This window comes from Kogia breviceps, chromosome 16 (genome assembly GCF_026419965.1).
Source record: "Kogia breviceps isolate mKogBre1 chromosome 16, mKogBre1 haplotype 1, whole genome shotgun sequence".
NCBI classification, from domain to species: Eukaryota; Metazoa; Chordata; class Mammalia; order Artiodactyla; family Physeteridae; genus Kogia; species Kogia breviceps.
In genome coordinates, this window is record NC_081325.1 from 9,463,754 (window position 1) to 9,477,954 (window position 14,201).

Below are 14,201 nucleotides of genomic sequence, written 5' to 3' on the forward strand. Positions count from 1 at the left end.
CAATCTTTATTATAATAGTGGTAATTTAGGGTTTTGTTGTTTTTGTTTTTTGGGGTTTTTTGCGGTACGCGGGCCTCTCACCGTTGTGGCCTCTCCCGTTGCGGAGCACAGGCTCCGGACGCGCAGGCTCAGCGGCCGTGGCTCACGGGCCCAGCCGCTCCGCGGCACGTGGGATCCTCCCGGACCGGGGCACGAACCCGTGTCCCCTGCATCGGCAGGCGGACTCTCAACCACTGCGCCACAGGGAAGCCCTAGGGTTTTTTAATGTTCTTGTTTGACCAAGTAAAATACTAGTAACTCTTTGCAGGTCCCTCTAAATTCTCTAATTGATTTGATTCTGACCCAGTGCATATCAGTGACATTCAGGATATTGACAAAGAAACAAAGAGCCAGTGCGTTAAGGAGATGGGTGGGAATAGAGACAGGGCCATTAGAGAGCGCCGAGAAGAAGGAAGTAAACCGGGGCAGTGAGACGTCACAAAGCCAAGGGAGAAAAGGTTTCAACCTGGTGACTGTGGTTGGCTGTGTCAGGTGCTGCAGAGAACTAAGTAAAATGAAGGCTATAAAATATGTTTGGTGTTAGTAACAAAGAGGACATTAGTGATTCCAGTGGGAAGAATTTCATTGGAGCAGCAAGGCCAGGACTGACTGCTGTGAACTGAAGAAAGAAAGGGTGGTGAGGGAGTGGAAACATGGGCTAGTATGATTTTTCTGAGACATTTAACTTTGAAGAGAGAAGTGTGTCTCAGTTCCAGTGTGACTGTAATAGGATTTGGGTCGGTCGGTTGTCTGGTTGGTTGGTTGCTTGACTGGTTAGTTGGTTGTTTGATTTGTTTGTTTTGAAGACGGGAGATGATTGAATAAGATTAGCGTGAACAGAAAAACCAGTGGAGAGACAGGAATATTGGAAATACAGGAGAGAAAGGAGATAATGGAGAGAGATTCTGAGCAGAGGAGGTGAAGTGGAATACAGAGCTCAGATGGGAGGCTTTCCCATGGGCAGCAAGGGAGCCCATCAACCTTTGTGCATCATAAAATAAGCACCCAGGGCCTCAGCGTAGCACCGTGTGGCTTCTGCACAGCTCAGCGCTAGCAGCTGTGTGAACAGCGCCCCGCACTTGTGCGAGGTACGTCCTGCCCAGTCACATGCAGCAGCCTGGGATACAGGTAAATATGTACGTTGATTTGACTAGAATCTGAGGGAATTACCACCAAGAGGAACAGCCAGTGAAAGTCCCTCAAGACAGAGCAGTCAACCACTCAGAGAGGAATTGGAACAGAGGGCCGTGAAAGGAAAAAGCTATCATCTTCTCTCCTCTGCACATTTCCCATGCCAAGTTTCTGTCAGGTTTCCCCCCTGTCTCTTTCATAATCACCCTTTCCGTGCTCTTCTTTCCTTCATCCACCGCAGCGTTCACGCTCTGAGTTCATTGTTCCACAGGCAGATTTTAGGAAGAGGCCAGTCTCTCCAACTCATGCAGGACAAGATAGGAATTTCAATACTAAAAGACAAGACATGAACCTAAAAGAATGCATCCCTTAAAATGAAGCTTAAGCAGTTTACTGGTCAGTAGAAGAGACGTCTTGGGAAAAGAAATCTTTCTCGTGCCTGCATATACCTTAGAACCCACCAGGAACCATGGTGTTCAGTTTGTGACCCACATAAAAGCACCCAGCCAAGGGGGACGTAGGATGGAAATCCATCCCCGGTGAGGATGATGTTGGCAATTAAAAATTCTGGTTTTTTTCCTATTGAAATCAACACGTGTCGAACCTATACTCTGTCCCACGTAGTTAAGCATCCTTTCCCCAAATCTGTCCAAACATTGGGCAATAGTCTGAAGAGGGAGATGGGGTGATGGTTTCTGCAGAGAACCTGTGAGTAGGGTCCTGAGGGACATTCTCCAGTCAGAGGCGGTGGGTTTGTCTCAGAAAAACACCACCGAAAATAGGGGCTTAGAGAAACCCGGTGAAGGTAGGAGTCTTTGAAATGGGGAGAAGTTGGGGTAAACGTGTGCTTGCAACCGGATCTGAATTCTACCCATACTGACTGATACAGCCACACAATGTTGTCAGAGCTGGGAGGACCGAGAAGTAGCAGCATCAAGGCACAAGATTCCTAACTTCAAAACACAACCACCGGGGCTTCCCTGGTGGCGCAGTGGTTGAGAATCCGCCTGCCGATGCAGGAGACACGGGTTCGTGCCCCGGTCCGGGAAGATCCCACGTGCCGCGGAGCAACTAAGCCCGTGAGCCATGGCCGCTGCGCCTGCGCGTCCGGAGCCTGTGCTCCGCAACGGGAGAGGCCACAGCAGTGAGAGGCCCGCGTACCGCAAAAAAAAAAAAAACAAACACAACCACCAAGGGGGTAATTCCTCTCCACTCACCTTAACATAACCACTCTTTAAGGCAGACCTTACTAGTTTCCTTCAAACAAATAATAAGTTGAGTGCCCTAGAAAGGTGAGGTTTTAGTGGCACTCAGACTCCTCCCAGAAGGAGGGGGGCGTCCAGCAGGTGGACTCAGCGAACGAACTGGACTCACCTTCGCTTCACTGAGTAGCGCTGTGCCGCCCCTCTTGGAGATCCTGCCACCTGAGCTCCAGGTGGGAATGGACGTTGTCTGCCTCGTTGAGGTAGCATGTAGTACGCACTCAGCGAAAAATTTCCTAGATGTTAAATGAATGTTTCTTCCTGTGCTGCAGTAACTGGCTCTTTAGCGTAAATGGCAGAGGCTCCCCTGCATCCGAACTGGGTTGAACTCCACTAGGAGGCAGTACGTGCCGGGAAATGGCCTCGCTGGGCAGGATCCTCTGGGCTCCCTGTGGGCGGTGGGACCTTCATCCCTGGCAGGGCTGTGGAGAGAGTCTCAGCCAGAAAACCAGGCTGAGCGATAAAGGCTTTCTTCGGCTTCATGCAGGACAAGCATTGGCAGAGAATCAGAGAAAGCAGAGAGGGTCTTGATCACCTCCATCGATTCTCAAACTGAGCTCCTGTGAGATCATTCTCACCGGTAGTTTCCCAACAAGGAAGGGGTTTGTGGGCAACGAAGTGTGTCCTTAGGCAGCAGTCAGTTGGTTTCCAAAAGCTATCAAGGAGTCATTTTAGGATCCCTTTGCACAGATATGTCCAGAACATTGACCAGAAGAGAGACGAGAAAGACCATTATGGAGAAATTTTCTTTCATATGTTCAAACCTCCTCTCAGCTGTGTGTTTGACACAGGTCCCATAGAAACTACTGACACAGCTGGTATGTAGGCATCCTCCGTTTTTATAATCCCCGAGTTTCAGTAAAACTATCTCCACTTCCACAGATGGCAGGGAGAATAGATGGTGTAATATGCTGTCTACAGATGGGTATTGATTCTTTTTGAGTATATGCACCAAATACAGCAAGGATTCTTAATCATTTTCTAAATTGTATAATAACCGAATGATAAAGACCTTGAAGAGTAAAAAATACTTTCTCATCAAAATAAAAACATAACCCTGCAACTATGGGAATTCTACATTTTTAAAGGGGCTATTCCTTCAGCTCTTCTTTTATTCCTAAATCACCCATTAATTCATTTGTTCATTAAAAAAATTTTATTGAGCACCAAGTAAGTATGAGGCACTAGGTTAGACAACTGGGATTTAGGATACAGAAGGCAAGGGGTAGGTAGGGAATAGATTCTATTTATTTATTTTCCTTGCACATAAAATTAATACCTTGAGTTGTTTTCAGGAATATTCCATTCTGGGGTGAAAATGGAGAATTTTGAGAAATACAGTTGGTAGGTGCTATCTGTACATGGTCAATCTTTCTCCTCCCCTTCCTTCACCCGTCCTTGCTAGGTGAAACCCATTTTTTTTCCCCAGGGAAAAGGAAATAATCTCGATCCTTCTTGTCTGTGACACTTGATTGTCTGTCTCCCTCGGAATGAGTCTGCATCTGTGAGAACGCACATTTAGTTGAGTCCAGCCCGCAGAAAATTCAAGGTTATCTTCATGATAAAACCCTCTAACAGAAGACAGTATTCCACCTTCAAAATATCTTAACACAGCCTCAGTTTTCTGTTTCAAAATTGTCTTTAGTCAAATGCTTAATCACCTCTTCTAGATCAATAGGAAATATTATTAGGAAGTTGTAAGGACATTTTTGTTGCTTAATCATTTACAACCCCCTTCAGCTTTCAAAAGAGATTTGAGGCTGCTTAAAATAGAAACCATATATGTGTCGCGTGGCTTTTAAAATAGAATAACATGAAGAAGTTGGAGAAACTTTATTATAGTCCTATTATTTCTTTCATAGAAGTCATATAAAAAGATCATGCAATGCTAAGGCACAGCAACCGTCCATTAAAGTCCTGTTTTTTCACTTTGCATTGAAATTGCCTGTATGCCAGCATTAACCAAGGGTCTACCATGGGCCAGGCACTCTTCAGCACTTCACAAGCACTAACTTGTCTGGTTCCTGGGATATTATCATTACCCCTATTTTAAATATGAAAAAAACTAAAGTTTAAAGAGGTTAAGCAGCTTGCTTGAAGTCACACAGCTTGGGAATGGCAGAGAGAGTGATAATCTGGGTCTCGTGGTCTCCAGAGGACTTCATTACTAATGAATATTTTAAAATAGTGGGTCCCATGCCATTAGTGGCCCGTGAGATCAATTTAGTGACTTGTGATGCCTTGTCAACTGAATAAGATAGAATAGCAATGATCAGAGTTCATCCGCTGTAGTAAAAGGTAAGTAATTTTTCAAGAAATTTTGCTTTCTGTGTGTGTGTATGTGTGTGTGAGTTTGTATGCCAGACTGTGATGTGAGACCAAACTTATTTCTAACTGTGAGTTACTATTTTAAACAATTCTAAAGCTGCTGCACTGAGAAATATTAACCCTTATTCATGTTACTAACACAGGAGGACAGCTAGTTTTTATAAATCTGCCCTCTGTAGAAATCTTTATGAGAAAGAAGGGAAGAGATTTTTCAATCTTTGACTCAGCATATGCCTCTCCCTGTGTGAATGGGTTTAACAAGCCCAACCCCAGAGCCACACAGCAGAGAGTTTTCCTAAAATAGTCAGACCTGACTGGTCTTATGCCCGATTGCTCATAGTAAATCATTCATTGATCACTGCAGCCGAAGCAGAGAAAATAGTTCTTGCCTTTGTAAAAACAAAAATCCAGTGGCTAGAAAAGAATCTGAGGGCCCCACTCGCCACTCAGGGAAGGCCTAGTGGATGCAGCAGCAGCAGCTTCCATGGGAGAATGGACACTGCTTCATCTGGCTGTCCCCAGGAAAGGGCCAGATGCTGCTCTTCTAGGTGTTTGCTGGATCTTGAGGGTCATCCTGACTAAAGGACAAAAGCTCAAAAACTCAAAATAGTCTACTCATCCTCTCTAACAATATCACTAAAAGCTGGGCATGCACCGTAACTCAGACATAGCTTTAGTGCCTTTTACAAACGGCATGATTCGTTAAACAAGGAAGGCCAGCAGCCTTCACCGACTTTGGGAGAGCCTGGTGATCCGTCTGGCGGGAGAACACCTCAATGCAAGGCAGCATATGCTTGGAGGGCCCAGACCTCGCCGGGGTGTTTTCCCCAAGAACCAGAGTAGACGTGCCTTCACATCCTCAGCCTTCACTCCTCATCTTTACGTGGAGATAATAATACCAAGAACACAAAGTTGCCGTTAGGATTAAGTGAAATAGTTAGGAAACGCCCAGCACGCAGTAGAAGATGCTCCGTGAAGGTTGGTTCTCTGGTCCTCTGCGGTGTTGGAAAGCCCCGTACCCCCAACCCAGGAAAATTCCTGGCCGCCACGCCAAACTTCAGCGGTGCGGTTAGGAAAACTTTGCCAGCACCCCTTGTTCCCTTGCGTTAGTCGTGATGAGTCTGTGCTGAGCAGACTGCTACACTAGCCCCCTCCTGAGTCTGCGCTCTCCTTAAATCTGCTTCTGTGAAGTTTCACCTCGCACTCCTTTCCGCGCCCCCACTCACATTGTCTACCCTTCACTCATTTACTTTGCAGCTGAAAGTTTGTACCTCTTAATCTCCCTTGCCTATTTCTGTCCAATCCATACACCCTTTTTCAAAAAAAAAAAAAAAAAAAACATGACTTGCAAATTTTTACTAGAGTATTTACCAAAAAAAGACATCTCTTTATTTTCTGGAAAGTACTCTTTCAAAATTAAAGGAGTGTCTCTTGCATCTAAAATTTTGGAATTTCTTTGGTCATCCTATCCACAGATATAGTAACTTGGTAAATGTTAATTATATTTCCTTTCTGTGCTTTCTCATTGAACCCAGCAGTTGTTCAACTCTCACTCATTTTCTCTTACATTCCCAGCACAAGAAGACTTTCCCCCCCCCCCCCCCCATGGTACGCGGGCCTCTCACCGCTGTGGCCTCTGCCGTTGCGGAGCACAGGCTCCGGACGCGCAGGCTCAGCGGCCATGGCTCACGGGCCCAGCCGCTCCATGGCACGTGGGATCTTCCCGGACCGGGGCACGAACCCGCGTCCCCTGCATCGACAGGCGGACTCTCGACCACTGCGCCACCAGGGAAGCTCAAGAAGACTATTTTTAACTCGTCCTCATAGAGGACTTATGCTCCTTGCAGTGCAGGTTCCTGATTACCCCTAGCAAGACGGTTAAAAATGGGCCTCTGGAGTAAGCCGGATGATTCAGATCTACCTGTGTGATTTTGCATTCAACTTCCCTGACCCTGAAATAGGAAGGATACTATCACCCACACATAGACTTGTTGAAGGAATAACTGAGATTAAGCACGGTGCAAACTACCTGGCACACAGCAAGCCCAGTGAGTGTTAGATGTTATTACTCAATATTACCTCTCCTTGTTCCAATGCGGTTCTGGATTTCACTGTCCTGCACACTTAAACTCTCCTTCTGCATGTGTAAGTTCATTATGTCGCCTCAAATCCTCCTTATAAAGGATTAATAAGTAAATAGATCCACCTGTTTGGTCCTGTTAGCTCATAGTTTTACCTTTTTGCTTCCAGGAGTGAACAGGTCTTTAATTTCATACAAAAGTAGGACGATTGCTTTGGTTTTGTTTCCTGTTGCCTTCCTGAAGCAAATTCAAAATGAGCCTTGATTCCACCCTTGGTGTAGCTGGTGTTTGGTATGATTGTGATTATTTTAAATGTGATCATTAAGAACATTTTCCAGAGAAACTGTGCACTAAGAATAACACCAGACAAACTCAACTCCTAGCATTTTGTGAAAATTAAATGGGATATAACACAAAAAGAGTTTGACCATATTAACAATTTCTTCCCATTATGTAAGACTTCTGTCCCCTCTTTCACATAGAGTTTGCACTGACCGAAGGAAGTACAATCACTCCTTTGTGCCCCAAAGGATATTTTCCCTGTGGGAACCTGACCCAGTGCTTACCCCGCGCTTTTCACTGTGACGGCGTGGACGACTGCGGGAACGGAGCTGACGAGGGGAACTGCGGTGAGTCGTGGGCTCAGCTCCGTACGGACAGCAGCCCTCGGGAGCCTCCCGGAACTGTGCGCGGATCGAATGCTCATGGTGATGAAAAAGGGGAAAAGGGCATTTGGTATCCTATAGGGAGTCCTATTGTGACACAACTAATTGTTCGCCAGTGGATTTGTGATAATTACCAGAATTTTCATATTTAGAGGTTGCTTAAATCAGAAACACAGTATTACAAAAAGTTGTTTTTGATGAAAAAATAAAATTATTTAAAGTTCTCCTTGGATACCCTTATTTTAATTTTAAATGGCTTACTATGACCACTTCCCTATGGCTTGGTATTTTGGTTCAGCTTCAGGAATATCCTTAAAGTGCAAATGGGCCTGCCTAGAGAATTCAGTTACTCAGTAGACCTATATCCAGTGCCCACTGTGTGCCCTCCAAGTCACCAGGACTCAGCAGGCTCAGGGGAGATAAGTGTCTTGCCCTTATGCACTTCACAGGGACCATGTGAAGAAGGAGGACAGTAAGCTTGTACCTAAATTAAATAATTTCAGAGAGTGATAAGTGCCATGAAGTATATAGAGCAGGATAATGGGATAGAAAGTGAGTTGGGGAAAAGGCTACTTTAAAGATAGAGCCAGAAAAACCCTCTCTGAGATGACGACATTTGAATCGAGAATGAAATGAAAAGAAGAAAGAAACCATGAAATATTCTGGCAAAGTTCCAGGCAAAGGAAACAGCAAATGCAAAGGCCCTGAGGCTGAACCAAACAAGACAGTGTGTTTGTGCGACGGAAAAACCTGATTGGCTTAGGCGGAATGAGCACGGATAAAGAAAGAGGGTAAAGAGGTAACAGGGGTCAGATCACGAAAGGTCTTATAGGCCATTTTAGGTCTGTGTATCAGGACTGTACATGTCATCTCATCTAACCCGTGTATTTTTCTCTCGAAGAAACTGAAGCCAAGAGAGGTTGACATGTCTGGTTAGTCACAGAGTATACACTAGAACCCAGGTCTCCTGAATCTGAATGAATCCTATGTGTTTTATACCACACAGAGCTGCCGCTCCTCGGCGCCGCCCAGCTAGCAATCGGAGGCGACAGCAAAGTCCAGGAGGGCCAGTGCACAGCTCTAGAATCTGCCCTCCTGCCCCTGGGGACTCATGCACGCTCCCAGCACCACTGCTTCACCCCCTGTGAATCACTCCTACTCAGCCTGTAGGGTGCGGTTTAGGTGTCCCCTCCTCCCCTGAGAAGCTTGGCTTTCCCAGCCATGCCTCCCCACCCTGAAGCTCTCCCGCAGGTCCAGTACAAGCACCCTTTCTCTCTGTTGCCATAGCACCCCGGGTATACCCGGACGACTGTACCAAGGACTGCCTTGTCTTTACACTGTACTTCTCTCACTAGACATAAACTCCTTGAGGAGATTTGTTTTGGTGTCACCAGATCCTAGAACAGTAGAGTACAATCAGTGCTCGTGATGGGGCAGCTCTCTGGATGCCAGGGGCAAGTCACTCAAATTCTTGGCCTTTCCTCTTCAGTGGAAATCTTAGACCGTGCATGTTATCTACCTCATGAGGGTGTTAGGAACGCAAATTAAATAATTTATGTAAAGGCATCAAATAGAATAATTTAAAAAACCACTGAGGTTATCAGCAAGAAATAAAAATAAACTAAAATTTTCAGAGATCAAAGGGACCTGCGGGCAGTTATTTAAATTTACTTTTCTATTTGCATGAACTTCAGTATCATACATCATATTGAGTGTTTTATCGCTTTAATAGCTTATGCTAAAGTAATGATGCTTCAAAAATCAAGCCTTCTTTTTTAAAAGAATACAATTTTATTGCAAAAAACAGAAAACTTGGCAAATAAGCAGATATCATCTGACAAGTTGAGAAAATATTTTTCTCATCAGGACTAGACAGACTTTATTAAAAGGAACTTGGATTTTTCCTTATTAAAAAAGTCAGGTGATATAAACTTTGTCAGAACTCATTACATATATCAAGTATGTATCTACATACACTTATGCATATGACAAAATAAAATTCAGGTTATATTTTCTTCTGAGGACCTCAAAAGTAAGATCAGACATTTAAAATGTCAGCATTAGAAACAGGTGATATTTTTCAAGATGGATACATGTATGGAAAATAGTCATCTATTTTCATTATATATTTTGCGATACACACATTTAAACCATTTGTAATTGCAGAAAAAGACAAGACTCCAGATGTTTGCCTACCTTTTCCTCCCTCGTTATCTTTCTGTTACTTAAGCAAATTTTTAAAACTGATTTCATTATCAAATGTTTATACTTTTGTTTTGTAATTTGATATTTTATTTCTAGAATAACTGACACATGTCCATCGCCGTGTGTTTCACAGGAGACACTAGTGGATGGGCAACTCTCTTTGGCACAGTCCATGGAAACGCTGATAACGTGGCATTAACGCAGGAGTGCTGTAAGTGGTGCTGGTTGGAAGACTCAGCCTCAGCTTTGTGAGCAGCGTTCTTTACGGGGCATGGATTTACATGGGTGATGTGATAAATTCCCTGTAGAATTTCAATCTCAGTTGAATGTGTTTCAGTGGCCAACTGGTCTGTTATCTGTTCTTGGGACTGAAAAGATAGAAAGAGGAAAACAGCATGCTCCATTCATGCTCATGCTATGTATTAGCCTGTGAGTGCAAGAATATACACGGGTACCGAATACCTGTGACAAATAATAAAGATCTTACTCCCTTTGCTTACTTTCTTGAATAAAGATATTAAGCACCAACCCCTTTCCAGGACCTAAGTTAGGCACTGAGAGTGCAAGGAGGACGAAGGTCCTCAAATACCTCACGCTGTTGCAGGAAAGACAGACAGACCCTTATAGAAGCAGGAATGATACAATATTGGTGCGAAACTGAAGGAAGGCAGTTTGCACAAGGGAACGTGGAAGCCCTTTGGGAGAAATGATGGCTGTGCCAGCGATGGGGAGAAATCCACAGACAAGGTGACATTGAGGTGGGCTTGGAAGTCCTTGGATGGAGGGAAGGGGAAGAGGTGACAGGATGAGCAGGGGAGTACGGTCAGCAAAACAGTGGGGTCAGTCAGAGCCTGCTTCACATCCGTTCTGGCACATGTGTTGGAGGAACAGGGGCTGGACCCGGAAGGCTGGAGCCAGCCCACAAAGGGTTTCGGGTGCACTCTTTGGAGTTTGGCCTCTATCCCAGAGATAGAATTATCTCTCTCTCTATACACAGATTATATGATATGTTAATATATTATTATATTACATATAATGTGTTTATACGTAGATATAATTATGTAGGTGTATGTGCAACTAAAAACATACATTAGTATGTATACATAATATATGTATATAAAGTCCATATATTAAATACTACACTATAGTATATTATGTACTTTATAATACCTGGTTATAATGACACTTATTATATACTTTATTATACACAAATATATCATACATAAAGTTAGAAATTGAAAAGAGTAAACTAAAAAGCTTAAAAATAAGTATAACTGGGCTTCCCTGGTGGCACAGCGGTTGAGAGGCCGCCTGCCGATGCAGGGGACGCGGGTTCGCGCCCCGGTCCGGGAAGATCCCACGTGCCACGGAGCGGCTGGGCCCGTGAGCCGTGGCCGCCGAGCCTGCGCGTCCGGAGCCTGTGCTCCGCCACGGGCGAGGCCACAGCAGTGAGAGGCCCGCGTACCGCAAAAAAATAAATAAATAATAAATAAATAAATATAACTGAAAATTCTAACATTTTCTTCCGGAACCACAGTGGGTCATCTTGTACACATGCCCTTGTGGAGATCACTGCCGTATACAAGGGGCAACCACCGAAGTTGGGAGCTTATTTCCATTTAGTGAAGAGGAAGATGAAGCGATAAGAAGTGTATGTGAAAATGATTCTTCTACCAGAATTTTAAAGAATGGATTAGAACAGTGTTCTCACTCTGAGGCAATTCTGCCCCTAGAGAACATTTGGCAATGTCTGGGGACATTCTGGGTTGTCACAAGTGGAGGGGAGTGGGTGACTGTTGGCCTCTAGCGGATGGAGGCCAAGGATGCTGCTGAAACTTCAACAGTGGACAGGACAGCTCCTCACGACAGAGAATGATCCTGACCCGACCCCAGTGTCAACTTTGCCGAGGTTGAGGAGAAAGCTTGGTGAAAGAGACACTGAACATTATGTGTCTTGCAATGCCCCAGACTAATACTAAGAACCTGAGCCCAGAAAATACCTCTGGGAAGAGTGAGGTAGAGAGAGCTTCAAGAGGCACTTCGGAAGAAGAATCCAGAGGTTGGGGTTTGACTGCCCTGCAGGTGAGGGAGTTACACTCACTTTTCTCGTTTAGTCAACTGGCTCAGCTTGGAGTCCACGGAATTCTCTTATTGGTAAATAAGAGCTTCCAATCCTAGGCTTTCAATCTAACAATGTAACCGCTATTTTCAATGTCAATTAAACATTGAAGTAAACAATCTGGAGTTATCTTTAGGAAGTTGAGATGATTAGCATAAGCCTACCAACACCACAGAATATTTTCTAAACACTTAGACACTAGAATGCATCTTTTGGATTAGGGAGGTACTCAGTAAAAGTTTGTTGGATTTACTAAAATTTGGTGAAATTGATTTTTAAAATAAGGTTTGAATAAAAGTGATCTAAAAGAAGCAGAGCAATTAGAAAGAACTTATAATCAGATTTAAATAATAAATATAAACATTTGAAAATAACTCTCACTTTTTTTAGCTTCTTCAAAAAAAGTACCCACAGGATCAGAGGCAACATCAAATGCTCCATTAATATCATCTCCCAACTCTCTCTCGCTCTCTCTTTCTCTCTCACACACACACACACACACACACACACACACACACACACAGAGTCATTGTTCTGTGGACCAACTTGGCCTGGTTTCTCCATGGATTTCTCATATGGCATTATTTTAACAATTAACATAATAACTACATAATATATAAATAGAAGAATTATGTGATAGTGTTTATATATTATTAATATATTATGATAAGTCTTACCAATTATAGTAATATGCCATTGTATTAATAATTATGTGAGTTCCTTCAAAGTGAATCCTGAAGTGTTTTTCCTCCTTCCGAATGCTTCAGATAGGTGGATCTTTGGTCTTTTTCTGCTTTATGGTTTCTCTACAACTTTTACCTACCACGTTAACTTCACAGTAGTGAAAAGCTAAGAGCCGGAATGATAGGGTGTCTGGGTTGGTTGATTTCACTAAGGCACAGTGGTGGCCACTGCCCAGCCTGCATCTCACTCTTGTGTAGCTCTAAGAGAAGTTTGAAAGGGGGAAAATAATTGAGTTTAATTTTTTTTTTTTTTTTTTTTTCGGTATGCGGGCCTCTCACTGTTGTGGCCTCTCCCGTTGCGGAGCGCAGGCTCCGGACGCGCAGGCCTAGTGGCCATGGCTCACGGGCTTAGTTGCTCCGCGGCATGTGGGATCTTCCCGGACCAGGGCACGAACCCGTGTCTCCTGCATCGGCAGGCGGACTCTCAACCACTGCGCCACCAGGGAAGCCCAATTGAGTTTAATTTTAACCAACAAGCATTTACTGAGCAACCTCTTTGTGCCATTCAATTAAATGGAATTGAACTTAATCTTGTTCACCATGTGCTTTTATGCTATTTAAACATCTCTGTGGTTTCTTTCTAATCCCTTGTTAAATGCCTCTGAAATGACCACTGGAAGCTAGAACTGAGATGAATATCACATGAGTCTGTATTTGTTTTTGGTTTTGTTTTTCATACTTTATTTATTTATTTATTTATGGCTGCATTGGGTCTTCACTGCTGTGCACGGGCTTTCTCTAGTTGCGGTGAGCAGGGGCTACTCTGTTGCAGTGCACGGGCTTCTCATTGCGGTGGCTTCTCTTGTTGCGGAGCACGGGCTCTAGGCATGCGGGCTTCAGTAGGTGCAGCTCGCAGGCTCCCTGGTTGTGGCTCGTGGGCTCTAGAGCACAGGCTCAGTAGTTGTGGCGCACAGGCTTAGTTGCTCAGCGGCTTGTGGGACCTTCCCGGTCCAGGGATTGAACCCGTGTTCCCTGCATTGGCAGGCGGATTCTTAACCACTGCGCCACCAGGGAAGTCCCAAGTCTATATGTGACTAGGAGAAAATTCTTGTTTGCTTTTATTATGGGCCAGAATAAGTTCATTTAACAAGGTGTGAATGTTATACATTCAATGGAAAAAGAACAATGCCAGTTACTAGAAATAGTCATAATTAAAGAGGTTTTTTTTCCTATTGAATCATTACTCCTTTTGCCCCCTAGTTTTAAATCAGTATCCACAACGCTGTGCCTGCAAAGAAACTGAGTTGGAATGTATAAATGCTGGCTTGAAGTCTGTGCCAACCGTTTCCAGCAATGTGACATTACTGTGAGTAAAATTCAAATCTTGATATTTGCTCTTAAAGTCACATGAAAGCCATGTAGTCTAATCTAAACTCTCTTTGTTCTGTTTTATGCTACTCATAGAAAGTCCCTTTAAAACCACCAGCCATCAGAGAACTCTGCATGCTTCCTCTCCAGGGAAAAAATGTTTTAAACACTGTATGTTAGATTAGCCAGTTATCATTTAGCTCACAAACGTCTGTGGCCTGGAGTTATTTTCAATTACTTTCCAATTCATGTATTATTACTAATATGCCAGTACTATACAAGTAAAAATAAAAATTTGAAAAAAAGGGAAATGTACTCAC

At 43.9% G+C, this 14,201-nt stretch overlaps 1 protein-coding gene across 1 annotated transcript in view; it reads left to right on the top strand.

The window, feature by feature from the left end:
* RXFP2 (relaxin family peptide receptor 2) overlaps window positions 1-14,201 on the top strand; it is a 96,115-nt gene that overhangs the window by 39,838 nt on the left and 42,076 nt on the right. Inside the window, 3 exon segments of the mRNA XM_059042189.2 lie at window positions 7,324-7,470; window positions 9,845-9,922; window positions 13,774-13,879. Coding sequence (XP_058898172.2) covers window positions 7,324-7,470; window positions 9,845-9,922; window positions 13,774-13,879 — 331 coding nt within the window.